Source organism: Tachypleus tridentatus, chromosome 3 (genome assembly GCF_004210375.1).
Source record: "Tachypleus tridentatus isolate NWPU-2018 chromosome 3, ASM421037v1, whole genome shotgun sequence".
NCBI lineage: Eukaryota > Metazoa > Arthropoda > Merostomata > Xiphosura > Limulidae > Tachypleus > Tachypleus tridentatus.
In genome coordinates, this window is record NC_134827.1 from 9,724,561 (window position 1) to 9,752,063 (window position 27,503).

Genomic DNA, 27,503 nt, shown 5'->3' on the forward strand with positions numbered 1-27,503 from the left:
GCATTGTTATATTAAGTTTCAAATACATTACAAAACTAATTTATAAACCCAAAGCATAGACATACGAAATTCTACTATAAACCTACATTAACATTTATCTCTCAGACATAAAAGTTACATCCAAAAAAAAAAAAACCACTGGTTTAAAGAAAGCGACCCAAAATACATTAAGCTGTTATAGCTATCAACTGTTTAATAAATAATATTTTCGATTGTGCTGCTAGACAGATGATATCAGAGATTTTGATAGATAAGTAAATAAAGTTTTTATTTTGTAGCTGGAGAACTCTGGGGATCCATTAGATTTCGATAACACTCACAATTTGTCCTATTGGGAATGTGTATACTTTCTTATTGTCACCATGTCGACTGTTGGCTACGGTGATATATTCTGTGAAACCACGCTTGGAAGGGCATTCATTGTGTTCTTCATCTTAGTAGGCTTAGTAAGTACGAACTTACAGACTTTTTATACTATTTTGCCTGGTATGAATTTACTTGAGTATAAAAAAAAATTCTGACTTTGTAAACAAATTGTCAAAGCACGTCTTGCCATAAGAATTTAATAGTACATTATTATAAAAACAAAATTCCATGTTTTAGTTTTACTTACTTATGTTTTATTTCAAGAGTTTGAGATTTATAAGTAAAGTTTACAGACTGTGAAGATATGCTGATATTAAACCCTGTATGCTAAGAATTACTCTGTGTTTTATCGTATAACTTTCAACTGTTTTTAATAATAATAATAATAAACACACAGCAGCTTACATACGTGTGTATATATGTTTCTACGTATATGGGTGTATAAATACACGAATTTATAATTTGCAATATTATTTCTTCAAAACTCCAGAGATTTTTTGAAGCATTTTCAAATATCTTGGACAGTCATTTTAAAAGAAACATTTATGATTTTTCACTTATTCTAGTGGCTTATTTTCTATCTTACTTATTAAGGTATTGAAATAACGTTGGCAATTTTCGATTGTATTATAATGTTTTATATTTTAGTTTAGTGGCATGTTGTTCACAATGTTTTATATTTAAGTTTAGTGGCATGTTGTTCACAATGTTTTATATTTTAGTTGTGTGGCATGTTGTTCACAATGTTTTATATTTCAATATATTGACATAAGGATGGAATAAATACGTGCTTGTTTACTTTTTACATATTACAATGACATAGTTAAAATTGTATTTTCCGAAACTATCAAGATTGTATAAGTTTCGCCTGTTGGCAGAAAACAATATTATGTATTGTTTTACCATTATAACTTACAAGATGGTATGGATTAGAGGTAAATCAATAATATCTGCTTAACCGTTTTTACGCGTTCTTGCTTTATTATTTCTTTTACTTTTCTTGCATATTGATTATAAAACTTTCATCTTGGCTTGATTGGAAATTCATGTAATAAGAAAAAGAGTTACGAAGTTTGCACCTTTTCACTCTTGCACACGTTTAAATATTTTTTGCACTCTTATCCAGTAGTTAATATAATTATTATCCTGCCCTGTAATAGTTTTATCAGTAGCATGACATTATTTTCTTTCAATGTCCCTCCAAGTAGATGAATAGTTTTGTACATTATAAATTTTTAATTTTGTAATCTTTTTTAGACTTTTTCATTAGAAACGCTCTTAAACAACATTTTGTTTTCAATAAGTAATTTCACATCCTGCTTCCCTGTATGTAGTAGTTGATTGAGTTTGTAATAGTTATATTTTTCAATGGATGATGCTTGAAATCCCTTTCATTATTTTTCATGTTTTTCATTTTCATAGGCCGTCTTTGCCAGTTGCATTCCAGAGATTCTAGAGTTAGTTGGGACTAGACCCAAATATGGTGGTGAATACAGACGGGAGCATGGGAAAAGGTAGACACTGTCAGGCCTCTCCATTCTAGCCTCGTGCTGGCATGCTTTTTTATCGCTAGAGGGTGCACTAGTGGAATAAAAACATTATACATTTTGGTGTCTTTTGGCATCTGAGTGCAGATTAGGCAGTTATTACCAACCACGTGAAACAAATAATCTAAATGATGCTTAACTACACTTATTTGTGTTGTTTCAGTGAGAAATACTTGTCACAATTATATTACTAAGAACTGAAATATTTTATCCATTTTTCTTTATAAAATGTTTCTTGTGGTTAGTTAAACTCAATTGGCTAGTCTGCACAAATTGCTTTCTCACCGCTTGTGAGACGTTTATCACCGTGAGAATGTTATGCCTGTCACATGTAAAATGCTTTATTTCCAAACCCAAAAAGGTAAGGACACGCTCTTAATGCCTGCATATTAGTGGAATTATCGTGGTTGGAGTTTCAAAATATTCAGATGTTTCTGCCATTAGTTGGGTTGCCGATGATCTCTTAACGTTAAAACATCCTTTCTCTTTCACATTCCTTTCTTCGCTACATTGCATATGTGTGGTTTACTCTGCCTGTACCACCTGACATCTCTCTCTTGCGCACGTCTCGTGGTTGCCCTTCGGTCAATTGCAGGCAGTGTTTGCTAGCTGCATTCCGGAGATCATCGACCTGATTGGCTCCCGACCAAAGTATGGCGGAACGTTCAAGTCTGAAAGAGGAAGAAGGTAACTTTCCCTGTATATATATATATATTTTTTTTTTCTTAACTCTACGATGCAGCTTCTCTCCTTCGACCTCTTCACCATGTTTTAAAGAAATTTATCGTATTACTTTAAATATGATTTAAATACAGCATTTCACCAATCAGATGCATGTAAAGAGACATTAGTGGTAACCACAAATAACAACCAGGTGACTGAAAAATGATAATTTTTATTTCTGCCGGTAGCTGTGTGTATATCAATTTTTCCAAGTCGAAATGACTTTAGAACTTGAATGAAACATTCGAGTTTCAGAAAATTGTAAAATTTCAAAGGCTTTTCTTACTATAAGATAAAACGTTTCAGATTAAAGGCTGTCACATGTTTCAACACAAGATTGTATTTTCCTCAGTGGTTACTAAATGTTCTGCGTTAGTGCAAGTGATTAAATACAGTTACATTAATAGTACGTGATATTCTGTTGATATACCAATTCTAGTAGTTGAATTCGCATGATTTGTATTTCCTATGGCACACCAAGACTTGAAATGTATGCTTAAATTTCTTAATATATTTGGCCAAAATAATACTATTTTTCTGTACTATAAAACACATTATTTTAAAAAAATATTGTGAGTTCTGCTTTCAAATGTTCATTACTTTGATAATTTTTCACATTTTAAGAGGACAATGTCTATATAAATGGCTATACTACTCCAACTAAAATGCACATGCGTAAGAATAGTTGTAAATAAACAAAAAAGTCTTTGCTCTCTAAAACTCTTCTCTATCATGTTGTATAACTCCTGTACTGGATATTTTTACAATATTTTTCTTAAAATTTTCTCTCTTCTATCAAGGCAAAGTGTAAAAAATATATTTTAGGTTTTTCTGAACTAATATCAACTTCTTTTATTGTAAGTGACTGTTATTTAATAGGTATGCTTCTCTTAACTAAATCTTACTTTTGAGTTTTCCAGAAACGGTGAATTGAATTTTAGCGAACTTAGGGTAAACCTCACTGGCTTTAACTGACAATAGTTTTATGTACTAAAGCTAACTCATCATTAACCAAATTTAAAAATGAATAAGCCATTGAATTTTTATCTGAACTGAATGTTAGCCTCATTGGCCTAGCTGGTAGAGAGAAACTCTTATAGCTTTATAAACTAAAACTAATTCATCATTCTCTAAATTGTTAAATCAACCTTTTGTAGACATGTAATTAAAATGAGTAGAATCCATAAACGAATGTAAGAATTATAGTTATATATGTTAGTAACTTCCTATTGGCTGTTATTCACGAAAGTTGTGTACAAATCTGACTTTTGAATGAATTAATAGTTAAACTGTTGTCTGATGCTGTATTTTTCTCCTAACTTCAAGGCATATTGTGGTATGTGGTCATATTACCTATGAATCAGTTTCACACTTTCTCAAAGATTTTCTTCATGAAGACCGAGAAGACGTAGATGTAGAAGTCATATTTTTACACAGGTATTCCTTTCTTTAAATTGTAGTTTAGATATTTCATCGAAGAGTGATTCCATTTTTCGACGAGTACCAGGTGCTTTTTATTTTGTTTAGGAAGAGGTATTACGAATAAAGTAAATGCTGCTTCAGCATGATGTTATAAGACCCTCTTAAGTAGTTTCAATGTTATTATTTATTCCATTAATTAGAAGATGAAACATTATGAAGTATAAAAAATTACTTAAGCTTAGCGTAATACCTTTAATGTTAATTATATTTAATTATACACTACAGTAAGTCTTAAATGTGTTCATTTACAAAATAAGTCCAAAAACTTTGTGATTTTGAGGCAGCATGTTTTATAAGGCCAAAGATATAATCCTAAAAGCTGACTAATACTAATATTACCTTCTGCAAACGTTTTCACTTGCAATGTAAAAAATAGAATAAATTAATGAAAACTTGGTGCTGATTTCTATTTATAATTGTTAGCAAGTATAAGTATTATTATTGTTTTTGTCTGTTAGATTGTTAGTTAGTAGTAACAATGTAAAACATAAAACAAATTAAAATTGGATTTGGTTTTTATATATATACATAATAACTAATATAAAAGTCCGTAAAAACGAAACATTGTTGAATGATTAACAAAGATTAAGGAATTTAATTAAAACGATATTTGTCTGTACCTCCAAAATGCACCTACTCTTCATTATTTTATCAGTCTCGAAGCAATTACAATATTTTCAGTAAAAACTACATAGAAAAATGAAATGTTGTCATGTGTAATCTGAAAAGAGACTTAAATAGCGCTTTTAAGCCTTTTAACCTTTCACCGTATTTGAGATCAGAAAGTAGAAAATACAGTGCGGACATTTCGATACAAATTTTGAACTCCTTTGACTATACAAAGAATAAAAGGTGTGAGGTAGTAATTAATGTTTTTGATAAGGCTAAGTAATTTATATATGCGTTCGAATATCAAAAGAATATTTATTAAATAGCATTTATTCACCACTTGAAACTTTTTAAAGTGACTTTATAGCGTTAATGATACTAGGCCTATTTGTAGTAGGCATTAGGCCTAATAATAAACGTAACGTAAGGCCTAACTAAAACATTACTTGGTAAATATTATTTTGCTTTTGATTACAACTCAGTGTCATAAAACTTCCTAATTAAACTATTTTGTTGTAACTCATCGGAGTTATAAAAGAAAAAACAGAGAATAAAAATAATTTTTTCTAACCAATCAATTTCTATATTGAGCATCCAACATTAACACCGTAGTTAGCCTAAAAACAATCAGGTAATAGTTTTGTTTCTAACCTACGATGTATATTGTTGAGCGATACAAAAAGAAAAAAAAACAAACGTAGAAAGCGTTCTAGGCAGAGTGCCAACAGTCTTTATAGTTAGTGATTATAGTTGCAGTTACTTAGTTCATTAGAGGTAACAAATAAAACGTTGTATATAATACGGGAATATGAACTTATTAGTCCGTATAAAAGCTGATATAACTCGAAACTACGGTTCTCTCTAGATATGGTGAGGAAATTGTTGTCAAATGTAATGGAATGTCAAGTCACATTTAACATCTTTGATTTTTTTTCCGTGTCTTATTCAGAAAGCCACCAGATCTGGAGCTGGAAGGCTTAATAAAGAGACACTTCACGACTGTGGAGTTCTTTCAAGGTTCAGTTATGAACACAATCGATCTACAACGAGTAAAAGTGAGTAAACAATAACATATTTTATGTTTTATGATAAATTTTTTTAAAAAATAGGACCACTGTTCTCTGAGTTAATTATGAGCACAGCATTTTCTTTACTGTTGTTTCAAAATTAATGCTTGCACTGGTTTATTGTATCAGCGAACAAACTATGAAAGATATCTTTGATCTTATAACCTGGCTTGTTTGTTCGTTTTGAATTTCGCACAAAGCCACACAAGGGCTATCTGCGCTAGCCGTCCCTAATTTAGCAGTGTAAGACTAGAGGGAAGGCAGCTAGTCATCACCACCCACTGCCAACTCTTTGGCTACTCTTTTACCAACGATTAATGAGATTGACCGTCACATTATAACGCCCCCACGACTGAAAGGGCGAACTCGCGACCCTCAGATTACGATTCGAATGCCTTAACCCACCTGGCCATACCGGGCCCTATATAACCTGGCATAACTTGATAGTTGCAGTGTTCAATACACAATCTGCAGCTTCGAATCTTCTCATCGAATATTCTCGCCTTTTCTGCCGTGAAGATGTTATAATGTGACGGTCATTTCAATTTCTCATTGGTAAAAAATAGCCAAAAAGTTGATAGGTGATTGGTGCCTTCTCTCTATTTCATAGCTTCTAGCAAAGTTAGCCGTCAATTAACTTTGCGCGAGATTCAACAAAATAACAGCTTACTCTTAAAATATATATTAATCGAATGTTTTTAATTTTGTACACTTTTATTATTATTATTATTGCTTTCTAGTAGCACAATGGTATGTCTGCGGATTCATACAACTAGAAATCGGGTTTCGACATTCATGGTGGGGAGAACACAGATAGGCCTTTGTTTTGCTTTTTGCTTCACACCAAACAACAACAATTATTGTTATTCTAATTTAGCAACAAAATTTTATGGTATAATTCTTAAAAATGTATAATTAGGATTGATGATATGTGATTTTGTTTCTGCTTTTAATGATTCCTTAGGTTCATGAAGCAGACGCATGTTTGGTGCTGGCAAATAAATACTGTCTCGATCCCGACGCTGAAGATGCAGCTAATATTATGCGTGTTATTTCCATAAAAAACTACTCTGATGAAATTAGGGTTATCATCCAGTTGATGCAATACCACAACAAGGTTAGTCGTGCTTGAACAATTAACAAAACAACTAATTATCTAAAACCTATTAATTCATGCTATATATAAAGGTATCAATAGCCAAAGTAAATTCTACATGAATTTATATTTATCGAAAATGAACTATTTTCATTCTAACATAACAGAATTTACCGAACTCAGTTACGTGTCTTAAATTACCTCGTTCTGAGAATTGTTCGATATTGCCAAGGTTCAACTGGTCATAGCTGTTCTTATGATGTTTTACGTACACGTCTTTCTAACAATACTAATAATTTATTTGTTAATCGATAATGTCAAATGTGTCTTCTTTTTTAAAACTAAATTATTAATAGTCTTTGTCATTGACAAAAATGTGTAAGAAGGCAAAGTTATGGGAATTCGATATTTCAACCAAAAATGGGTGCATGCTAGACAGAATTTGATTCTCATATGAAAGCTATTTTATTAGTTATCATTCTGTTTATGTTTTCTTAGTTCCTAAAAATAATTTATTCTGGGAAATGATTAATATACATGGTATCAAGTTGCTTGGCTACTGTTGCCTGTCGATAAATGGCTCAGGTCCTTGTCAACATGAAATGTATAGAAAGTCGATTTTCTGACTTGGTAACCTATATTCAATATTCTTCATTGTCATTCTCTTTTGTTGATAAAATCTAGCACCTAATCAGTGTAGAGTTGTGCTGATTATGAATTAATCAAATCAGATCGTATTTGGAAACTATCTTACAAATTACGAGTTCGAATCCCGTCATCGAACATGTTCGCTCTTTCAGCTGTGAAGGTGTTATAATATGACAGTCAGTACCACTTTATGCTGGTAAGAGAGAAACCCAAGAGTTGGTGGTAGGTGGTGTTGACTGACTGCTTTCCCTCTAATTTATCACTTCTAAACTGTGGACGTATAGTGGAGATGGTCTGTGCTAAATTTAAAAAAAAAACGAAAATAAAGTGAAACAATTAAGCTCTACACAGATTATTTTCGGTTATAAAAAAAAAACAGTTATCTATTAGAAACTAGCGTATTTGGTTAATATACTTTTGAGTTGGTAACATAGAAATCTGGATGCCCTAAAAGTAATTCGATTGCTGTTTCATCACAGAAATATTTTCATATTTTGACTGAACTGCCAAAATTGTCTTTATTATAGCCCAGTTTTCTTCTCATTTAGAAAAAATCGATGAGGTACTGTTATCCACAGTGTTTTTTTTTTCTTATTTGTTAATAAACTTATTTTAATTTGGCGAATGTTTTACTTTTTTTAAATAACATTTTCTCTATATTCTGTAAATTCGTCACACACACAATTTTTTATTATTAGAACTTATGATAAGCCTCTCTACGTTTAATGTTTAATTTTTAGGCCTACCTCTTAAACATCCCGAGTTGGAACTGGAAGCGAGGTGATGACGTCATTTGCGTGTCGGAGCTGAAATTAGGTTTCATAGCGCAGAGTTGTTTGGCTCCAGGATTTTCGACCATGATGGCGAATCTATTTGCTATGCGATCTTATAAAACAGTAAGATTAGATTAAATTTTTAGTATCTCGTAATACCGTTTTAAAGACGTCTTGAACTCATAACATCTATGAATTGCAATGGAGCCAACGAGAATAATTCGTTTTTAATTATATAAAACACGTACAGTTTAACTGTCTATGTCAATTTAAATGTTAAATTACTGCATTATCTGTGAATCTTTAAATATATATTTTCACTACTGTCTATATTTTTTTCATTTAATCACATAACAGAGTTTTATCTTTGGCAATGGTTGTTCAATATTATACCATTTTAAACACACTAAAATATTGACTGGAGAACCTTACAGTAAATTTACTTTCTACCTTTAACTAAAGTAGTTTATAAACATGTTATTTACTCACTATCAGTGTGTTTTTCTGAGACTTACGATTTTAACATTATAACACGATAACGTGCTATATATATACAGTGAAAAATCTGATGTCTAAATCAGATGGGAAGTCACATAGGTAAAAACTGGTCTAGTATTAAAAAAAAAAAAACTGATGAAACTTGGTTGAAAGGACGGTAACCGTTTGTTGTAGAAACACAAGGATAGAGGACGAAGTTTAGAAATTCCTTCGTCTTCGTCTTTAGATCCTTTTGAAACGTTTTTTGTGCTTGTGTTTCTGCAACAGACGGTTGCCATCCATTCAACCAAATATCCACCTAAATAATCTGTGAAACGATGAAAAACTTATAAGTAATAGGAAGAATAAATGTTGCTGAATTTTCGGAAAGAAGAAAAAATAGTAGTTGTTATTATATGAAGTATTGAAGCACGGTATTTAACAGGTTACCAGTTCTTTGTTTTGCTTTCCTGGCTTTGAAGAAAGCAATTTTTTGGAGAAAATAATGTTTTAAAATGAATAACGATTTATTTTTCGTTTTTATTTTACCAACAATCTGGAAGTTTTTAAGAACTTAGTACACTAACACGATTGCGTGGTAAATGCGGAAAGAGTTTATCAAAAGTAACACTTTTACTCATAAACCTAAAACTATTATAGATTTTTGAGTTTACAAGAAGTGCAAGAACTAACATCTAGTTAGTATAAATCACATAATGTAAAGTTTTGCGCTGGGTCAGTGGCAATTTTACAAACTTACAATACTGAAACCGGTGGCTCAGTAACTCGTGGTGGCAGTAGCATATAGCCTAATGTGGCTTTACTCTTAAACAAATATGCAAACTGAATTTGTAAGTATATAGAATAAGAGCCTAAAAATTGTATCATACTTGACAATTTATAAATTTCTTCACACAGTACACTTCACATTTATTTTAAAGAAAACACAATTCAATGCTGCAGATTTTCATGAACTGATATATAATACACATATATAGATACACTTTGGTATTTTTCGCGTACGAAGTATGTGAGCTAAAGGGTTAATTCTGTAATGTTTGTTGGTAAAGATATTTTTAGTTGGAGATTACAATACTAGCCATTTTAAAAACACATAATTATATTCTGCAATATTCGATCGACTTCATTTGCATAATAAAGTTGTTTAGTCTTTAGGATGTTTAATAGATAAATTACTGTCTTAGAAATTAAATTTTATCTGTGTTATTATTATTATAATTGAAAAGCAAATATTATGTTTGAAATTAGTTTGTGTAACTTTATATGCAAGTTCTGAAGGTGGCGCAAGTGATTAATACACTTCTCAATTTATAGATTTTGTAACTATCTAAACACAGTATAATTAAACGAGACGTTAGACTTAAAGTTCTCCATAAAATTTAAAATTTTCACTGCCAGCATTAAAATAACAACAACAACAAAAATAAACACAACACAACTGCTATTTCTCTTAGTGGCATGAATGTGCAGATAACACTGTTGAAACGTTTGATTGTTAAAAATAACAAAATATGCTTTAAAATGGCTTTCAAGATAACCTGTATTTCATCGTTATTCGCCGCTAAGGGAGGTACCTCCGAAACGTGAGGCGATGAAGTTTCTTAGCGAACGCTGGGCTTAGTGCTTGCAGAGCAAGAGCTTAATGACCAAGGGCTATGGATTCTTATTTTATATCTTACAAATTCTGTGACGTATACTAATCGTAGCGTTGGCGGCAGGAAGCAAGGAATTCGACTTGTATACTTAGTAGAAGCAGTGACCTATTTCTTTTTATTTGCAAATGAATATTTATTTTTGAAAGCGTGGTGAATTACAGAGAACACTATTTAATAAAAGTAAAAATTCTCTCTTTGACTTCATTTGAACTCTTTGAGCTCATTTCGCATAACTCAGCTTTGTGTTAGTCGTTTCATTGTTGCTTCCAGTTGCTTATCACACGTTGTCATCTTCTTAAAGGTAACACATTTTTCACACCCTTGCATTCTGTGTGTTAATATTAATATCATTCTCATTTTCTACATCCTTGTATCAGTTTCTATTTTTTAAACGTCTACTTAAACAAGAGTGACTACAGTTTGTCTTGGGTTGACGTTGACTGAATTCAGTGTAGTTGTTAATCCACAACGTAACATTTTGTTCAGTATAAATCAGTAATTATTCTTATGTAAATTAGAAGGTAAAGTGAATGTTAATTTAGTTAAGTAATGTCAAGTTGCTTTATTTTGTTGTGTTTGTGAGATATGAAATACTGTTTGAGCCAAGCAGAATGTTTTGTTGTTGTTTTTTTACCAAGCATTTTTAGACGGATACTCTTTACACTAGAAAGTCTTTTTAAAATATCATGAGAAAATCCAACTTTTTAAAACCAATATTCCAATAAAGAATAATATTAAAAACAGTGTAAACAGAAATAAATAGTTTTTTTAATGCACACTGAAGTTACGTCGGTGTTAACTTATTTTATATGAATGTTTAACAAACTAGCACTCGTCGAATTAATATAAACCAGTGATAAATCAAAATATATATATTCAAATAATATTTTTTTTTTTTGCATGCTCTGATTATACTCTTTGAACTGACGCTATTTGAGATGTAATACAGTTATATGAACTGACACTATTTGAGATGTAATACAGTTTTATGAACTGACGCTACTTGAGATGTAATACAGTTATATGAACTGACGCTATTTGAGATGTAATACAGTTATATGAACTGACGCTACTTGAGATGTAATACAGTTATATGAACTGACACTATTTGAGATGTAATACAGTTTTATGAACTGACGCTACTTGAGATGTAATACAGTTATATGAACTGACACTATTTGAGATGTAATACAGTTATATGAACTGACACTATTTGAGATGTAATACAGTTATATGAACTGACGCTATTTGAGATGTAATATAGTTTTATGAACTGACGCTATTTGAGATGTAATATAGTTTTATGAACTGACACTATTTGAGATGTAATACAGTTATATGAACTGACGCTATTTGAGATGTAATATAGTTTTATGAACTGACACTATTTGAGATGTAATACAGTTTTATGAACTGACGCTATTTGAGATGTAATATAGTTTTATGAACTGACACTATTTGAGATGTAATACAGTTTTATGAACTGACACTATTTGAGATGTAATACAGTTTTATGAACTGACACTATTTGAGATGTAATACAGTTTTATGAACTGACACTATTTGAGATGTAATACAGTTTTATGGCTGCAGACAGTGGCTTCCAATTGACTGATAACATTTTGATTTATAGTCACCAGATATGGCGTCTTGGCAAAACGACTACATGTGTGGAACAGGTATGGAGATGTATACTGAACATCTTTCGTCCTCTTTCACTGGCATGAGCTTCCCTCAAGCGGCTGAGTGAGTACTTCCGGTTCCAGTTTTCATATAATGTTTAAGAAATGTTTTGTTTAATACGTTCATTATTCGGTTTTATTCAATGGTCATTATTCGGATGCGTAGTTCAACCCTTGAATTCATTGCAATAATTTTATTTAAAAGAACTGCCTCTAAATGGTTTTCCTGCTACATGTATTTTGCAAGTCACCAGGTAATTGGCCCGGCATGGCCAGGTGGTTAAGGCACTCGACTCGTAATTCGCGGGTTCGAATCCTCGTCACATCAAATGTGTTCGCCCTTTCAGCCGTGGGGGCATTATAATGTGACGGTCAATACCACTATTCGTTGGTAAAAGAGTAGCCCAAGAGTTGGTGGTGGGTGGTGATGACTAGCTGCCTTCCATCTCGTCTTACACTGCTAAATTCGGGACGGCTAGCGCCGGTAGCCCTCGTGTAGCTTTGCGCGAAATTCAAAACATACAAACAAACAACAGTTTCTGCTTTGAAACTGATTTGGCTTCTTGAAAGTATTCGAATTTAAATTGCATAGGCTTCTAAAAACTAATGATATTAATTAGGGTATTTTTATTTTACTTGTAAATTTTATAAACTGTGATAACAATCAGTTTTTGGTTTTCAAAGAGGGGTGATGGGGCCTAAAATGCTCCAAAATACAAACTAGTTAAACTGGGAAATAGTTGTATTTACAAATTTATTTTGTTAGGAAGGTTTAATCGGTGCAGACAAATATTCCGAATATAATGCATGTTATATCAGTATATGGGTCAGATGTGGTACAATAAAAACCTACTTAATTTATGATGTTACTAAATTCATTATGTTAAGGTTTCTTAAATCATTTTTGTATCATGTTGATATTTTTGTTGCCCGTATGTACCCTGAATCCAAAACATCGTGTCTTGTTCTAGCGTTATTTATTTTTGTTTGAGAACTTAATGAATTTCAAATGTGACACAATAATACAGTTATGAACAGTAAACATATGAAAGCTTTTAATGCAGAGCAGAGTAGAATTAATAGAACTTAGATTAATCGAACATCAATGTAAATCTGAGATTAGCGGAAGCGCTATTTACGGTGTCGTATTACTTGATGATTACTCTTAGCTATGTGGTTAAATTTTACTTTTAATATACGTTTTATTACCCGTGTTTCCTAACTTAAAAAAGGTGACACATAAAAAAATGTGAATGATAATAAAAATAACATACATAATAATTTCCCTAATTTTAAAGAATCTCCCTTAATAATAATTTATACAGAACACGAATCGAGATGTCTGAAAATGTAAAATAAAAACGTTTTTATACCATATGTCACAATGTTTATTTTGAGGAATCATTACTTTGTGTACGTTGTTGTATGTGATCGTACAGGCGAAGAAACAAAAGCTAAAAAAGCAATAACTGCTTTGTTCATGGTGACACATGTAGATAAAGTCTTTTAGGACTAATGTACAAAAATATCTCAAGTAGAAAGGTGTGTATTTTCTTTTGACTGAGCCCACCGGGTGGAAAGTAGAAAGGACTTTCTCTATAAGTATCTCCCTCAACAGGGCGATTGCTACCCATTTCACCTACGTTTTATTCATGAATAATCCAAGTTATATTTAAAAGTATCTCCCTCAACAGGGCGATTGCTATCCATTTCCAAGTTATATTTAAAAGACGTTGTTGGTTCATCCACAGATTGTGTTTTGTGACTTTGAAACTCCTGCTCTTGGCTATCGAATTACCTGCTGATGACGGATCAGATTACAAAATTGCAATCAACCCAAAGAAGAAACTTAAGATTCAACCCAACACCCAGGGATTTTTTATAGCACAGTCAGCTGATGAAGTTAAGAGGTAAATCTAGATATCTTAACCCTAATAAGTTCTGCTTGAATATTGATTATCATATTTGTTCTGACAACTGTGTTAGCAAAAGTTTACTTAAAAAAACATCAATAATAATACATTAGTGAATATGTAAACAGAACAAAGAAACAGTCTGATATGGCGATCTTGGAAAGTAACGGTTTTTAATGGATTTTTTCTATTGAAAAGATTTCATTTCACTGTTTGTTGAAAAATTATTTGCTCTCTTTTTATAGAGAATTTTAATCGATTTCAGCGCCTCAGCGGGAGGATCATTTTGATTACGTGTATTAACTATAAAAGTTAATTTTCAGGGCATGGTACTACTGTAAAAACTGCCACGAAGACATTAAGGATGAAAAGCTGATCAAGAAATGCAAATGTAAAAATTGTAAGTGTTTTGGATGGTCGTCGTGTTTGTGAATTGTTGTTCTTCCCTTAACCTCTCTCACAGTGGTGAAAGTCCTTCTCTTGTTGAGTTTGAACTTTCAACTCTTTCTTGTTCACGCATAAAATGTCAACGTTCTCTTGCATTTCTCTTTTTCTTTTCTTCGTCTGAGCTTAATTAATCCTCATTAATTAACGAACCATGCTTTGCTATTTGTTGCGTGTTTGGGACTATCGTAACAACTAACGTGTTCTGTGCTGTTTCTTTTTATTTTACAATGTGTATTAATACGTGTATTATAGACATATCGAAACGCTTTATCATTTATGCTTTCACCACAACTGGAACCGTACCAGATAGAAAACGGTAATTATATGGATAAAAAATGAACAGACTAATTACATAACGGTTTTGTTTCGCTCTTTATCGTCACGTTATCATCTGTAAATTAATAAGAGAAACCTTGGAGACTGATTTTATACATCTGGTATGACCTACGGCGCTGTGAGAAATAAACACTTGTGACCATGCATGGGGACCACGTGAATAGTTTATGCTTGCAAAATGATGCTGGCACTTTATATATTTTTCTCGTGTTATCGAATTTAAGAATAATTTCGTGGTATGTGTTACTGAGGAACACTGTATTGTGACATTATTTCATCTAATAATTATTGTAACTCATATTTAATACAGTAAAACGTGTTTCTTATTTACATACAAAAATAAAAATTCATTCAGTCAGCTAATAAATGTTTCAAATACATAGAAAGCATTCTGGTGTGAATAAAGTATTCAAAATCGAAACCCCAAAAGACCGGCACAACACGAAACCGTCAAAGTAACGAGACATTACTGTCAACCCAGTCACCAGGCGCCACTAAGTGATCGATCAGAAGTTGGATATAGCTTCAGCTTTTGTCTGTAGAGTGGGACAGGATATATATATATATATATATATACACACACACACACATAATGAACACGCACCAAATCGTTGTTATTCCGTTTATTTTAACGAAGTATATTCTATATCAGACGCAAATCAAATATATAATGTATCATCATAGTGGTTTAAAGATTAGCGTTAAAACTGCGTTTGAGCATTTTTTTTCTGATGATAAAATAAAAAGTATTTTTAAACGTTCACACTGCTATTCTTACCCAACAAGTTTTAACTAGTTTAGCCTTTTTAGTAAGTTAGATATACCTTGAAATTAAAGAGGCATCATAAACTTTGAATATTATTATGTGTTTTGTAACCGTATGGTGAGTAGTCTTTTCATGTAATTCTAGGAGCGCACTAATACAACATTTGTCATAACATAGATAATTACCAATAGTTTCTTTTTGAGTTTAACTACTGATAAAATATATTTTATTACAACTTACAGCTTTTACTGTGAGTAAGATTAGCTTTTAGAACAGATACGATATTCATAAAGTACATAAGTTTATACCTGTTCTCCAAATTGTAATAAAGGATATATAGTTACTGTATAGTAAAAACTTTGTGGCAGTATCGTTATATGTTACAGGGGGTCTAAATATTCGATATGAAGAATAAAAATAAGAAATAACGTATAATTAGTACCAAGTTTGATTGACTCAACAGAAATTGGCAACACTTTACTCTTTAAAGCCATCTTTCTTTAGATCTGCCCGTGAATTGTTGGAGTGAAACAATGTTGAGGGTAAACATAATTTTGTTCTAATATTCGTATACCTTTCTAACTGTTTTGTCTACCTTTTACCGCTACAGTGGCTCTATTTAGGAAAGGAGTAAGAGCTATTCAAGTCGTTGGTAGAGCAAGTATGTATACATTTTTTTTGTTCTTTATAATAATTGTTTCAAACAAGCGACACATAACGTTTGGATTATAGTTGTAATAAAATCACCAAAATCTGCCTTTAAAATAATTTCACAAATCGCATAAAATACGTAACATAGAACTGATTTAGTTTAGTCCTGAATTTCTTGTCATTATATTTTTCAAAAACTTTGAAAACATATTTATGCATCTACGCGTTATTTTAGCAATGAAATTATGAAAAAGTAAATATGCATTTTTAGTGATGTTAACTAAACGTAACTAGGAAGCAATAGAAATAGAAATGTTTAACATTTTAGAAATCATGTGCTTTTAGTAAAAAAAATAATTTAATTTTATGACCTTTATTTGCTCCATTTTATTATTTTTTAAAGTACCCATTGTGGAGTATCTTAAAAAAAACGGTTTTATAAGTTTTATTTGTGGGGAAATAATGTGAAGTACAATGATTTATCGAGAACTTTCCAGACATACATTGCAGAATTTAATCTGATTTGCTTGAACATATATTGGCAAGATAAAAGACAAATGTAGTAGTTGAATGTTTTTTTTTTTTATTTTGTTATATATTACTTGGGTACTATGTTTATCATAAGCAAGCTTTATGTGCGTGTATCATGCTGAAGCACGTTAATATTACATGGTGTTTACAAACTATGTGGTTAGTTATGGATTATTCTGTGTATTTCACCATACGCCTTTTATTTTTTGACATAATTAATATGCCTGACTTGATATTTTCTATGCATAATATATTTTTCAAATAAACTTTTACCTATTTTAACATTTGGTTGTTTTTATGTATCCAGTACTTCTTATAATTACTGGTTTTCATTTAAACATACTAAAAATTGACTCGATCGTTTTCTTTTTTGCCTTACTCAATTTGATTGCATTGTTTTGTTAAAGATAATTATAGAGACCGTTTTTTCCGTTAATTCCATTCTTTTGAAATTTCAACCATTTTGTTTTAGATGTATCAGTTCAAAACTCCACCTTTCCAACATTTATTCCGCCAGAAATACCCAAGGAAGTCATTTTAGGAGGTACCAACATTTATAGCAAACTAGTCAATGCGTGTGGCACATATCACTGCACAACCTGTTTACTTATATATATTATATTACATTGCACAGTACATCATTGATATTAACATTTTGAAATGTACTGTATACTACATTGAAACTACAAGAGATGTTGTAAAATAATTTATGATGTTAAATTGTAATTGCACATGCATTTTGGAATGTTTTTTTTTAAGAGATGTTTCGCAAATTTTGCTGTAATATGATTTACTGCACCCTCTTGTGGTTGCTTTGCACATTGGATGAGGAGAAAATAAACATTAATAACGTGATTCACGTCACGGTTGAAATGTGTTTATTTCCTTAAAGCTGGGGTATATGCCATTTCTAACGTAGCGTTTGCTGATAATTTAGTTGTTTTATTTTATATTCTCACTTATTATTTCCCCGTCTTTAGAAATACTGTGACTGTGAATATGTTATGTTCGTCATTAATTTAATGCATGATCGACTGCGAATGTTCCTAAATAGATGAACTAACACAAACATTTTTCCACTGCCAGAACTTCATTATGATTTGTATTATTTTTGTTATATTTTTATGTAATATCAGTTGACTTTATTATTAGAAATATTACACATAATAACAATAATAATAATAATATCGTCGAAATTTCTTACGATGTTTCACTTTTTCTCACAGATGCAGGTTCTTTTTTTAATAATAGCAATACAGTTATGAAAAAAACAAAGTAATTTGAGATCTGTCTTATCAATTGTGAAAGCATTATAAATCTAGAAATGTTATACAGAATAATTTGAAATGCACTCGGGTACTTGATAAATAAACCATTGATTGACTTACGCTTTAATTTAAAAACGTATACAGGTCTGTATAAATGTGATATAATCTGTTGTAATTTAAACAAAAAACAACAATATTTAACTTTTTTTGTATCAAACATTTTAAGTTCATAAGAGCAGGTTAGTAATTGAATAAACTGAGAATTAACACCATTTAGGTCAAGAATTCATAAACTTTGTGAATTTTTCGAATTACAAAACATTATCCTTTATGCTTTCAGCTGAAATGATAAAAGAAGAACAAAACACTAGTAAGTGTTGATTTCCATATAAAGTATTGTTTTAAACACATGTTCTTACCTTATCAATATTTCCTGATTCCAAAATCGGTGTTGGAAAAAAATAACATCTCTCAGAAATTCACTGAATATATAATGCACTTATTCTTTTCTATCATATAGAGTTTGTTATAACAAGGCAAAAACAAGCAGATTGAACCCGCTATTTTGAAGTAAACAGGACATGGCTTCTATTTAGCATGTAATAAGGTTGAATTATCTAAGGTTCGACCACGCAAAAGGCTGCTGAACATGCTACGTGCATTTAGCTGTGGTAACGTTAGAAAAGTGATTGTTAGTCCCACTATTCGGTTAAAAGTAGCCGTGTAGGTAGGTGGCAGGTGCCACTGTATCATCCTTCCTGGTAATCAGTTTCGTCCACGTGCTACAAAGCGTGAAAATACCAAAAGCCATTGTGAAAATAAAAAAAAGTAATAATTCTAAGATTGACAAGACACAGGCACAGATTCAGTCCAATATTATTATATAAGAGGATTTTTTTCTTAATTAATTAATATTTTTTTCTATTTTACAAAAAATACTTAAGTGTCGATACTTTATGCTTTGTAAACAGTTTGTAGTTGTAAAGAAATTTCATTTTTATGAATAAATGAATTTTTTTTTATTGGAAACTGAATCTTTTATTCCCATCGAACTAATTACGTTTTCTCTTCCATTCAGGCAATCAGCTGCAGTTTCAAGCCAATATCAGTAGACAAAGTGTTACAAACCGCCAGCATCATCCAAAACCTCTTTCTGCCCACTCACAAAGCAACACTGCCAACGCAGTGACGTCACCAAGTCGTCGTCTGGGTAACGTGACATATGCAAGGTATGAAATGTTAAGTGGATGAACACTGCAATTGCCATACTTGTAGGATTGCGCATTGATGTACTTAACCTATCTTTCCAGTGAATGCGATCTTCTTTACAGCTGATGATGCAGAGTGAAGCGTTTTATATCTTATAGCGTAAAGTTCTACTATGTTTCCAAAATAGTTATTTGAGCACCACTGATTAGAAGATAGGATTTCTACACACGTATAGAAAATAGTATTGTAGAACATTACATTAATTCATTGTCAATTTGATGAAAATGATATGTAATTTATTTTTACTACATTCATTATATTTAGTGTAGAAATCAAAACAAGAGAACGTGGAATTGAAAATTCCTTAGTTTGTCTTGGGAACAAGGACTGTTTACATGACTAATCTTCAGACTTAAAGAAATGTATTCTTTCCGAGCTGTTATCACCACCCTTGCACCAGATTTTTACTTGAATGTTCTTGTGTTTCAAGCTTTGTTTTCAGTGTGCACTCACGGCTACAGAATCTGCCTCCCGTTTCTTTCCAGTCACGTGCCTTCTACCCAGCAGCTCTCTCGGACGGCCGCGCCCGACTTGTACTCGAGCTTACATCTAGCGTATGAAGTAAAAAAGCTCATGTATGCTACTCTTTCTGTCAATCATTAGTTTTCTTTTATTTCACGTTTATTTCTTGCATAATAAGAACAGAAGGTGTAGCTATCCCTTACTTTGAAAAATTAAAAAAATGAGATCGAAAATTTATAAACTAAAACAAAACAGTAATTATAATTTTTTGAAATAGACATTACCTTCTGACCTCTTCCCATATTTGTGAACTGTTTTTTTCCTATGTAATGTAAAATATTCTTCATGTCGCATTATTATATTTATATAAAATGGATGTCGAAATCAAGTTTTCATATTTATAAATGTGTGTAATACAATTATTTATCATTTAATTTCCCAATTCATTTTTAAAGTTTGTGCATGTTCACTAGCTAATGCATGTTGTGTTGATGTTAACGCTTCACTTGCACGTCTTCACCAGTTAATTCAATTATTCCAAAGTATTAACTCTAAGGGTCACTTGTACAAACAACAACCGGTATATTTACTGAAAGGAGAGGATATTAAAAGTGTTAAAAATGTAATTTCGTTATAAATCATCACATATAATTTCAGTTACATTGATTTTATTGGTAATAATTACTTACGCTAACCACGGAACTGACATTAAAGACGACCATATTAAATTCTTACAGTGATCATTAACATCACAAGTTATTTAACTAAATATTTAGGGTTTATTTATTTTTTTAATGCTACATTGGTCGACAGAAATAGTATTATTGTTACGTTTGATGGGCGAATTGTTCGAATCTTTGATCTTTACTAATCTTTAGCCACGTGATTTTTCTTGCGCATTAAATATAAACTTTGTTTTTTAACTCAAACTACATAATAGACTACCTGCACTCTGTCCACAATGGGGAGTCGAACACCCCGTATTTTAGCGTTGGGAGTCCACGAACTTACTTCTTGTCCACCGAAGGACAGCTTGTTATGAAATAAATTGCGAATATTTTACTATAATAATCTGTAAGCTTGGAGATCTAAATAGATTCAAACTGGAAATAAAAAAATTACCAAATTCAAAATTTGAAATATTTTAGTATGAAATATATAAATTTTGAATATAACTTGTTTTATAAGAAAGTGGAAACATCGTAATAACAAACAAAAGACGAAGAAATCTTAAATTTTGGATAACGTAATTTTAAGAGTTAGAAATAGAAAGGCTAGTATTACTGTATTCACGTATTAAGATCCAACCTCGTTATTAAATGAACGTTTTTATCAACTGGTTCTGTATGAAAACACGGGTCAAATTCAGAAAAACTTGAATTTTTCTTGTGTTCCTTCTAGTATGTGCTGTATAGGAGTACGTAAACACAAGACCTCCTTGATGTTAAATCTTCTCTTCCTACGTTAACTTATCTATTTTTGCACATATAGAGCTGCCAAAACCTACTGTGGCTAAGAATAAAAGGACGAGTGGTTTTTGGTTGAATTATAGAAGACTTTTCTTTGTTTAGTATTGCTCTGTTAGACTATTTATTATAAACATTGGCTAACATCTGTGTGAACATATTGGTTGGCATTAGCATTATGTTTACTAGAAAATGTAATATTGCAAAATTTAACAAAAAATGAATATATAACACTCTAGACAATATTGATATATATGTTGTTTATAATACTATTACGCTTTCGCCGTTTTTGTCTTTTAATTATGCAATTGACTTTTAAGACATCCTTTCGGTTCATTTTGTTTTAAAATTCTCTGTATAAATAGTTGATAATACATTTTTATTTATTTTCATCCTTAAGTGTAGTTGATTAGCTTTCATATTTAGTTTTGTTTTGAGTTTACTTACTGATTATAACTGTTATTTTATTATAAGTTACAGCTTTTACACTAAGGAATAATACTGTTGGATATTAATTTAAATATCTTCTTTACCGTTGAAAGTTTTGTAGTTGAGAATGATTCCATCAGAGATCAAAACGCCGTACTTGTTTGCAAAGCATGTTCCCCTCCTGTAAAAGCTATAACTTGTAATAAAATACAAATATATATATATATATGTATAATTTAATTCAAATTAATTTTACCATGTCACCACCTGCATTTTAAACTGTTAATCATAGAAAAATAATATTCATAACAGATTCAGTTTTCACATTGATAGGTAGCTGAGAATTAGTTTAACTGGTGAAGTATTATGTTTCAATATATCTCGTGTTAACGTTAATAGTGAACAAATGTAAATAATAAATATTTAACCTCCCTTTCAACTCTTGTTATTTTACCGAATATTATTACATACTAGAATTTGAATCGATAAGGCCTAGTTTATTCTTTTGGAAGGAAATTAATAAATTTATGATAGTTTTTTTTAAATATATATAGTGCTACATTTCTCACTTTTAAAAACAAGACAATTCTACGATATAAAAATATTAAGAATAGCCACTAAAGAAAGACTTATTTAGAAAGAGAGATATTTTTATATTGAAATTATTCTAGGTTACAAACTGTTTATTATGAAAAACAAACGCTAAAAACTCTCGCCTTTGTTAATATACTTTGATAAACCGAGTTTTGTTTCATTTAACTGTTATGACTTTAAGGAGTTAGTTATGTTAAAAATAGTATATATTGTTCTTTCAAATCTGTTTTGGGCCCCTAATATTACGCTCACAATAAAACACAAATTCCACATTAAGTGGTGTATATAATATACAGGGAGTGATTTCAGGTGATACGGTTGTTAGAATAACGTGTTTGCATAATTAAGCTGTGATGATTTTTGGTTGTAATACTCTCGATACTAATACTGCATCTTAGGCCCACCAACCGTCCTAGCGGTAGCAATGGAGCCAATAACTCCAACAACGATAGGCCATTTCCTGTTGGGCTAGCCGACGACCAGACCGGAGATTTTCATTTCGACAAAACAGAGATGAAATATGATTCTACAGGCATGTTTCACTGGTGTACGGCACGTCCAATAGAAGAATGTATTTTGGTAAGTGTTTTAGGTTAAATTTTAATTCGGAGATTTTCATTTAATTTTCTGAATGACTGACTGACTTACAAAAGATAAAAATTGAAACTAACCATTGTCTTGATGTTTCGCAATTATTTTAATACATAGGTATATATGAAATGATGAATGTATTTCTATGTTTCATAAGCAAAATAAAAATAACTAAATAATAATATATATTTTTTATTTCTCTTCTGAGAACGCACGTGGATGATGTGATATTAGAATTAATTAATTAAATATATTGAAAACAGTCAGACTTGGTATTTTTAATTCATTTTTTTTCATTGTAATTCGTAAACTAAAGTTATAGACAAACCTATCACAACTTTTTGTTGAAATTCTAATGTAATGTTTGGTCATCCTTTTTTAGGATCGAAATCAAGCAGCAATGACAGTTTTGAATGGACACGTGGTTGTTTGTCTTTTTGCTGATCCTGATTCGCCTTTGATTGGACTCAGGAACTTGGTAATGCCTTTGCGTGCCAGTAACTTTCATTATCATGAATTGAAACATGTAGTAATCGTGGGAAGTGTGGAATATCTGAGACGAGAATGGAAGATGATTCAAAACCTGCCCAAGATTTCAGTGTTAAACGTAAGGTGTATTAACATTTTCGTCAATATATGGGCATATAATTTCATGTTAAACGAAAGCAATTTTGTTTTGATCATGGAAAAATGCTAGTATCAAACATGAAAATTATTAGCTTTAACATACTATTCAAACTGTTAACCACAAAGACATTTGTTTTGAATATGCCAATTTTCTAAGTTACTTGTTTCCTAAAACATCATCATAATTTCTTCAAGACTTTCATAATTTCGTTTCGGGAAACATATGAAATAATGCATGAATTTTAAAACAATACTTTTAAATCAGTTTTCAACATAAATTAATTTGTTCAAAAACATGTCAAAATTGATTTGACCATTTAAAACGTATTTTAAAAATCTTCTTTAAATTATTATAATAATCTGCCTTAAATAAATAAAAATTAAGAATATCTTTTTAATAATCATTAGTAGTTGTGCTTATAATAGTTGTTCGATAACTCGTATTTACCAAAAACAAATATCATAAAAGGCTAAACTTTATTTCTCTTAGAAAATTTGAACATAAAAACATTTAGTATTTGGCTGAATGAAAATAGTAATTCGTAATATTCAAGTGCATTTATGAAACAAAACTTGTTTGCAAAATATATATGCTATGGGAACCCTTATTGTTTTGATATCTCTTACCAATGAAGCTTATATTACGATGCAACGCGTAATAAGTAGTTGAAGAGATCTCGGTGAAAAGTCTTTCTAACTTTCTTAATCGTTAATAGGGGTCGCCGCTGAGTCGAGCTGACCTTCGAGCTGTGAATATTAATCTCTGTGATATGTGTGTAATTTTGTCGGCTAAAGTACCCAGCAGTGACGACCCAACTTTAGCTGATAAAGAGGCAATACTTGCGTCACTGAATATCAAGGCAATGACTTTTGATGACACAATTGGAGTGTTGACAAACAGTAAGTTTTTAGGTTATTTTGTTCTATTCAGAAAAAGCAAATGATAGAAATACTGCCAGCACTGAAAACTACATTAATAAAATATACAATTACAGATACGAAAATTATTTTAGAGTATTCCTGTGATTCAAAGTTTAAGGACTGTGGACTAATATAAAGGACTGCTGTCTGTTCTTGCTATCTAACCTGTTTTTCACAGATGATGAGTCATGTTACTTTGTCTAATCTTTGACTGTAGTCACAAATAGTCCTGCTTTTATTTGTTCGAAGTTGTAGCCTTTCTCCTCTCGACCATCTATCAATCCCACAATGAGACAGCGGTAAATCTTTGGATTTACAACGCTAAACACGTATCATCTATTTCTATCTCCTGTTTTATCTCAACAATACTGTTTAGCACACACTGAACTTATATACAACCAACGAAAACATAGTGATCTACTGTTTTTAACACACTTGTTAGATATACATCACTGTTTTCATTTAAGTAAAGCGCGAGTGTTAAATTTATTTACTTTGAGAAGCGATAGTTTATCGCAGATTTGTTTACTTAACTGTGCGAATCATGCGTTGTGTAGTTCAGTTGTAGTAAATTGGCGATTGTTGTATTATTGCATCATGTTACTAGGACCGTCTACGTTTCTCTCAAGCATTATTATATCAAAATATCTGGCAGTATGTGAAGAGTTTCAGACCTCAATCGGACTAGTCATAAATGCATGTCCAAAATGTATTTCAAGAAAATTAGTTAGAGATATTGTCAAACATATCTAAACTACATGTTTGTAATTTTAGCTGTAAATAGCATACAGTGGCGTTTTTAAAGGGAAATTATAGTAAACTGTATTGTAACAACAAAATAGGGAATAATAATCTGTACTGTCCATTATATTCTAAAGTATTTAATAAATATGTGAGAACATTTGACGAAAAGAGACAATTATTTAAAACTCTAGATACAGTTGTGGCAATCAGTGGTGTAACGCAAGTGAACTTATCACCTATTGTATTGTAATAACAGAGCACAGAAGAGTAATTAATCTTGTCAATTCTAAAGTAACTGAACCGTCTATGTGGACTTTGACGAAAAGAAACGTTTATTTAAAATTCCGGATACAACTGTGGTGATTAACTATGTAACGAATACGTATTTGTGCATACGTATAGTTTGTTTTAATACATATTGTTTTAAAACAAGTGAACAATGCTGTTTGGGTGTTGTTAACATTTATCGCCAATAAGTCAAAGACACGTAGTGTAAAGATTCCGGCACATGGATAAAAACCTGACAACATTGTCTGTTACATTAAAATTTGAAACTTAAACTATGCAATGTTTAAGTGTTGGTAATCATTGCTTGTACTTTTCAAAAATTACATTGAACTTTTACCATCTTTGAATGGAACATACTTCATTTAATGAAGCGTGACATGCTCGTCTGCTGAATGTAATGTTTTCGTACAAAATTAGATTCTCAGAATACACTGTCACTGTCTGCCAAAATGACTGCTTAAACACAGGCAGAAACTAAGAGTTCTTGATCTGTTAAATTTTTACCAGACACAAGGATTATTTATGAGAAAGTAATTTTACTTAATAACTTATACTGGAATAGTTGCTTTTAAATCGTCTGTAAGAATTACATTTAATGTCAATTAGTCTTAATTATGAATGATAGGCAAACCAAAAGAAAAAACAACAACAAACAAACTTCTTTAACTACTATGTCTTAGTTAACTGTTGGATGTTTTGCTATTTGGGGTATTTCCGGCCCTTATCTTAGGAACACCTATTAAGTGTGTGTTAGAAAGTTGTTTTATTATCTCAACTTGGGAAATGGCCTCATAGTTTGCGTACTTATATATTGCAATAAGTAAATACATAGGGTGAGTGTACGTCGTTACGGTAATATTTTGAAGTTTTATTTTTGTCATTAGGTATAACTTTAATTGTTGTTTAATAGTTTATAAATATTTAAATGAATTATTAGAAAAATTGTATTCCTTTTTTTTTTTGTACTAGTGCACCTTTAAATCCATCAGAGTGTACAAAACTTATTTTTAGACTTCACGTGAAATAATTGGTTCGTTTTGAATTTTGCGCAAAGTTATATGAGGGTTAACTGAGCTAGCCATCCCTAATTAAGCAGTGATAGACTGGAGGCAAGGCAGCTGGTTAACACGATTCTCATGCGTTACTCTTTAACCAACGAATAGTAGTATTGACTGTAACCTTATAACGCCCCTACGGCTGAAAGGACGAACATGTTCGAACTCGTGATCCATAGTTTGCGAGTCGAGCAATCTAACCTGGTGAAAACAATAACATTGGATGAATGTTGAGTTCAATAAAATGCGTGAGCGAATAATTTAGTTCCAATAAAACAACACAAGCTAAATATTTGATGTGAATACAAACAACGATATTTTTATTTTGAACTAAGAAACAACAATAAAAAAGATGAAAAACATCATAACGTTATTTTATGAGATTGTAACGAAATAAATTCTATTCGTATTTTAAGCATAAAATCGATTTTTTTATTTTATTTTTTACTTATTTAACAGCGCCACCTTTTTAAAGTATGTTTTAATAGATATTAACCGTTAAGTGACAATGAGGCTTGTTTGTTTTGAATTTCACGCAAAGCTACACGAGGGCTGTCTGCGCTAGCCGTTCCTAATTTAACAGTGTAAGACTAAAGGGAAGAGATCTAGTCATCACCACCCACCGCCAACTCTTGGGCTACTCTTTTACCAATGAATAGTGGGATTGACCATCACTTTATAACGCTATCACAGCTGAAAGGGCGAGCATATTTGGTGTGATGAGGATTCGCACCCGCGACCAATGAGGTTAGATTACACAATGAGGTTATATTACACAATGAGGTTATATTACACAATGAGTTAATCCTTCTCATTATTAGTAAACCTCAAAAATATGGACTACTTCTTGAAATAACTGTTGGAGTTTTGAATGGGAGAAGACTGAAATATATATGTATATAAAACGATAAAGCCCTATAACCCTAGCACTATTGAAAAATGGACTTCTTCTTCAGGGGCAAACTGGGAATGGTGATGTAACTATATGAGTGATACATA

At 31.3% G+C, this 27,503-nt stretch overlaps 1 protein-coding gene and 1 long non-coding RNA gene across 4 annotated transcripts in view; one reads left to right on the top strand and one right to left on the bottom strand.

The window, feature by feature from the left end:
• The window catches only part of LOC143246322 (calcium-activated potassium channel slowpoke-like), an 86,297-nt gene that overhangs the window by 45,163 nt on the left and 13,631 nt on the right, over nucleotides 1–27,503 (top strand). For 2 of the 3 annotated variants that reach the window (XM_076492857.1, XM_076492858.1), the window contains 15 exons: nucleotides 279–446; nucleotides 1,789–1,880; nucleotides 3,963–4,073; nucleotides 5,677–5,782; nucleotides 6,759–6,911; nucleotides 8,279–8,434; nucleotides 12,098–12,210; nucleotides 13,898–14,056; nucleotides 14,383–14,459; nucleotides 18,399–18,428; nucleotides 19,137–19,287; nucleotides 19,813–19,902; nucleotides 22,677–22,857; nucleotides 23,252–23,476; nucleotides 24,213–24,396. In XM_076492857.1, the coding sequence (XP_076348972.1) occupies nucleotides 279–446; nucleotides 1,789–1,880; nucleotides 3,963–4,073; nucleotides 5,677–5,782; nucleotides 6,759–6,911; nucleotides 8,279–8,434; nucleotides 12,098–12,210; nucleotides 13,898–14,056; nucleotides 14,383–14,459; nucleotides 18,399–18,428; nucleotides 19,137–19,287; nucleotides 19,813–19,902; nucleotides 22,677–22,857; nucleotides 23,252–23,476; nucleotides 24,213–24,396 (1,996 nt within the window). Of the gene's footprint in view, nucleotides 1–278; nucleotides 447–1,788; nucleotides 1,881–3,962; nucleotides 4,074–5,676; nucleotides 5,783–6,758; nucleotides 6,912–8,278; nucleotides 8,435–12,097; nucleotides 12,211–13,897; nucleotides 14,057–14,382; nucleotides 14,460–16,218; nucleotides 16,270–17,262; nucleotides 17,335–18,398; nucleotides 18,429–19,136; nucleotides 19,288–19,812; nucleotides 19,903–22,676; nucleotides 22,858–23,251; nucleotides 23,477–24,212; nucleotides 24,397–27,503 lie in introns of all 3 variants that reach the window. The other variant, XM_076492856.1, reaches the window with a different exon arrangement.
• Nucleotides 7,332–18,492, bottom strand: LOC143246323 (uncharacterized). The gene is made up of 3 exons (XR_013025915.1): nucleotides 18,478–18,492; nucleotides 8,285–8,423; nucleotides 7,332–7,837 (listed from the first exon to the last, which is right to left on the bottom strand). It is a non-coding gene; the product is annotated as an uncharacterized LOC143246323 (long non-coding RNA).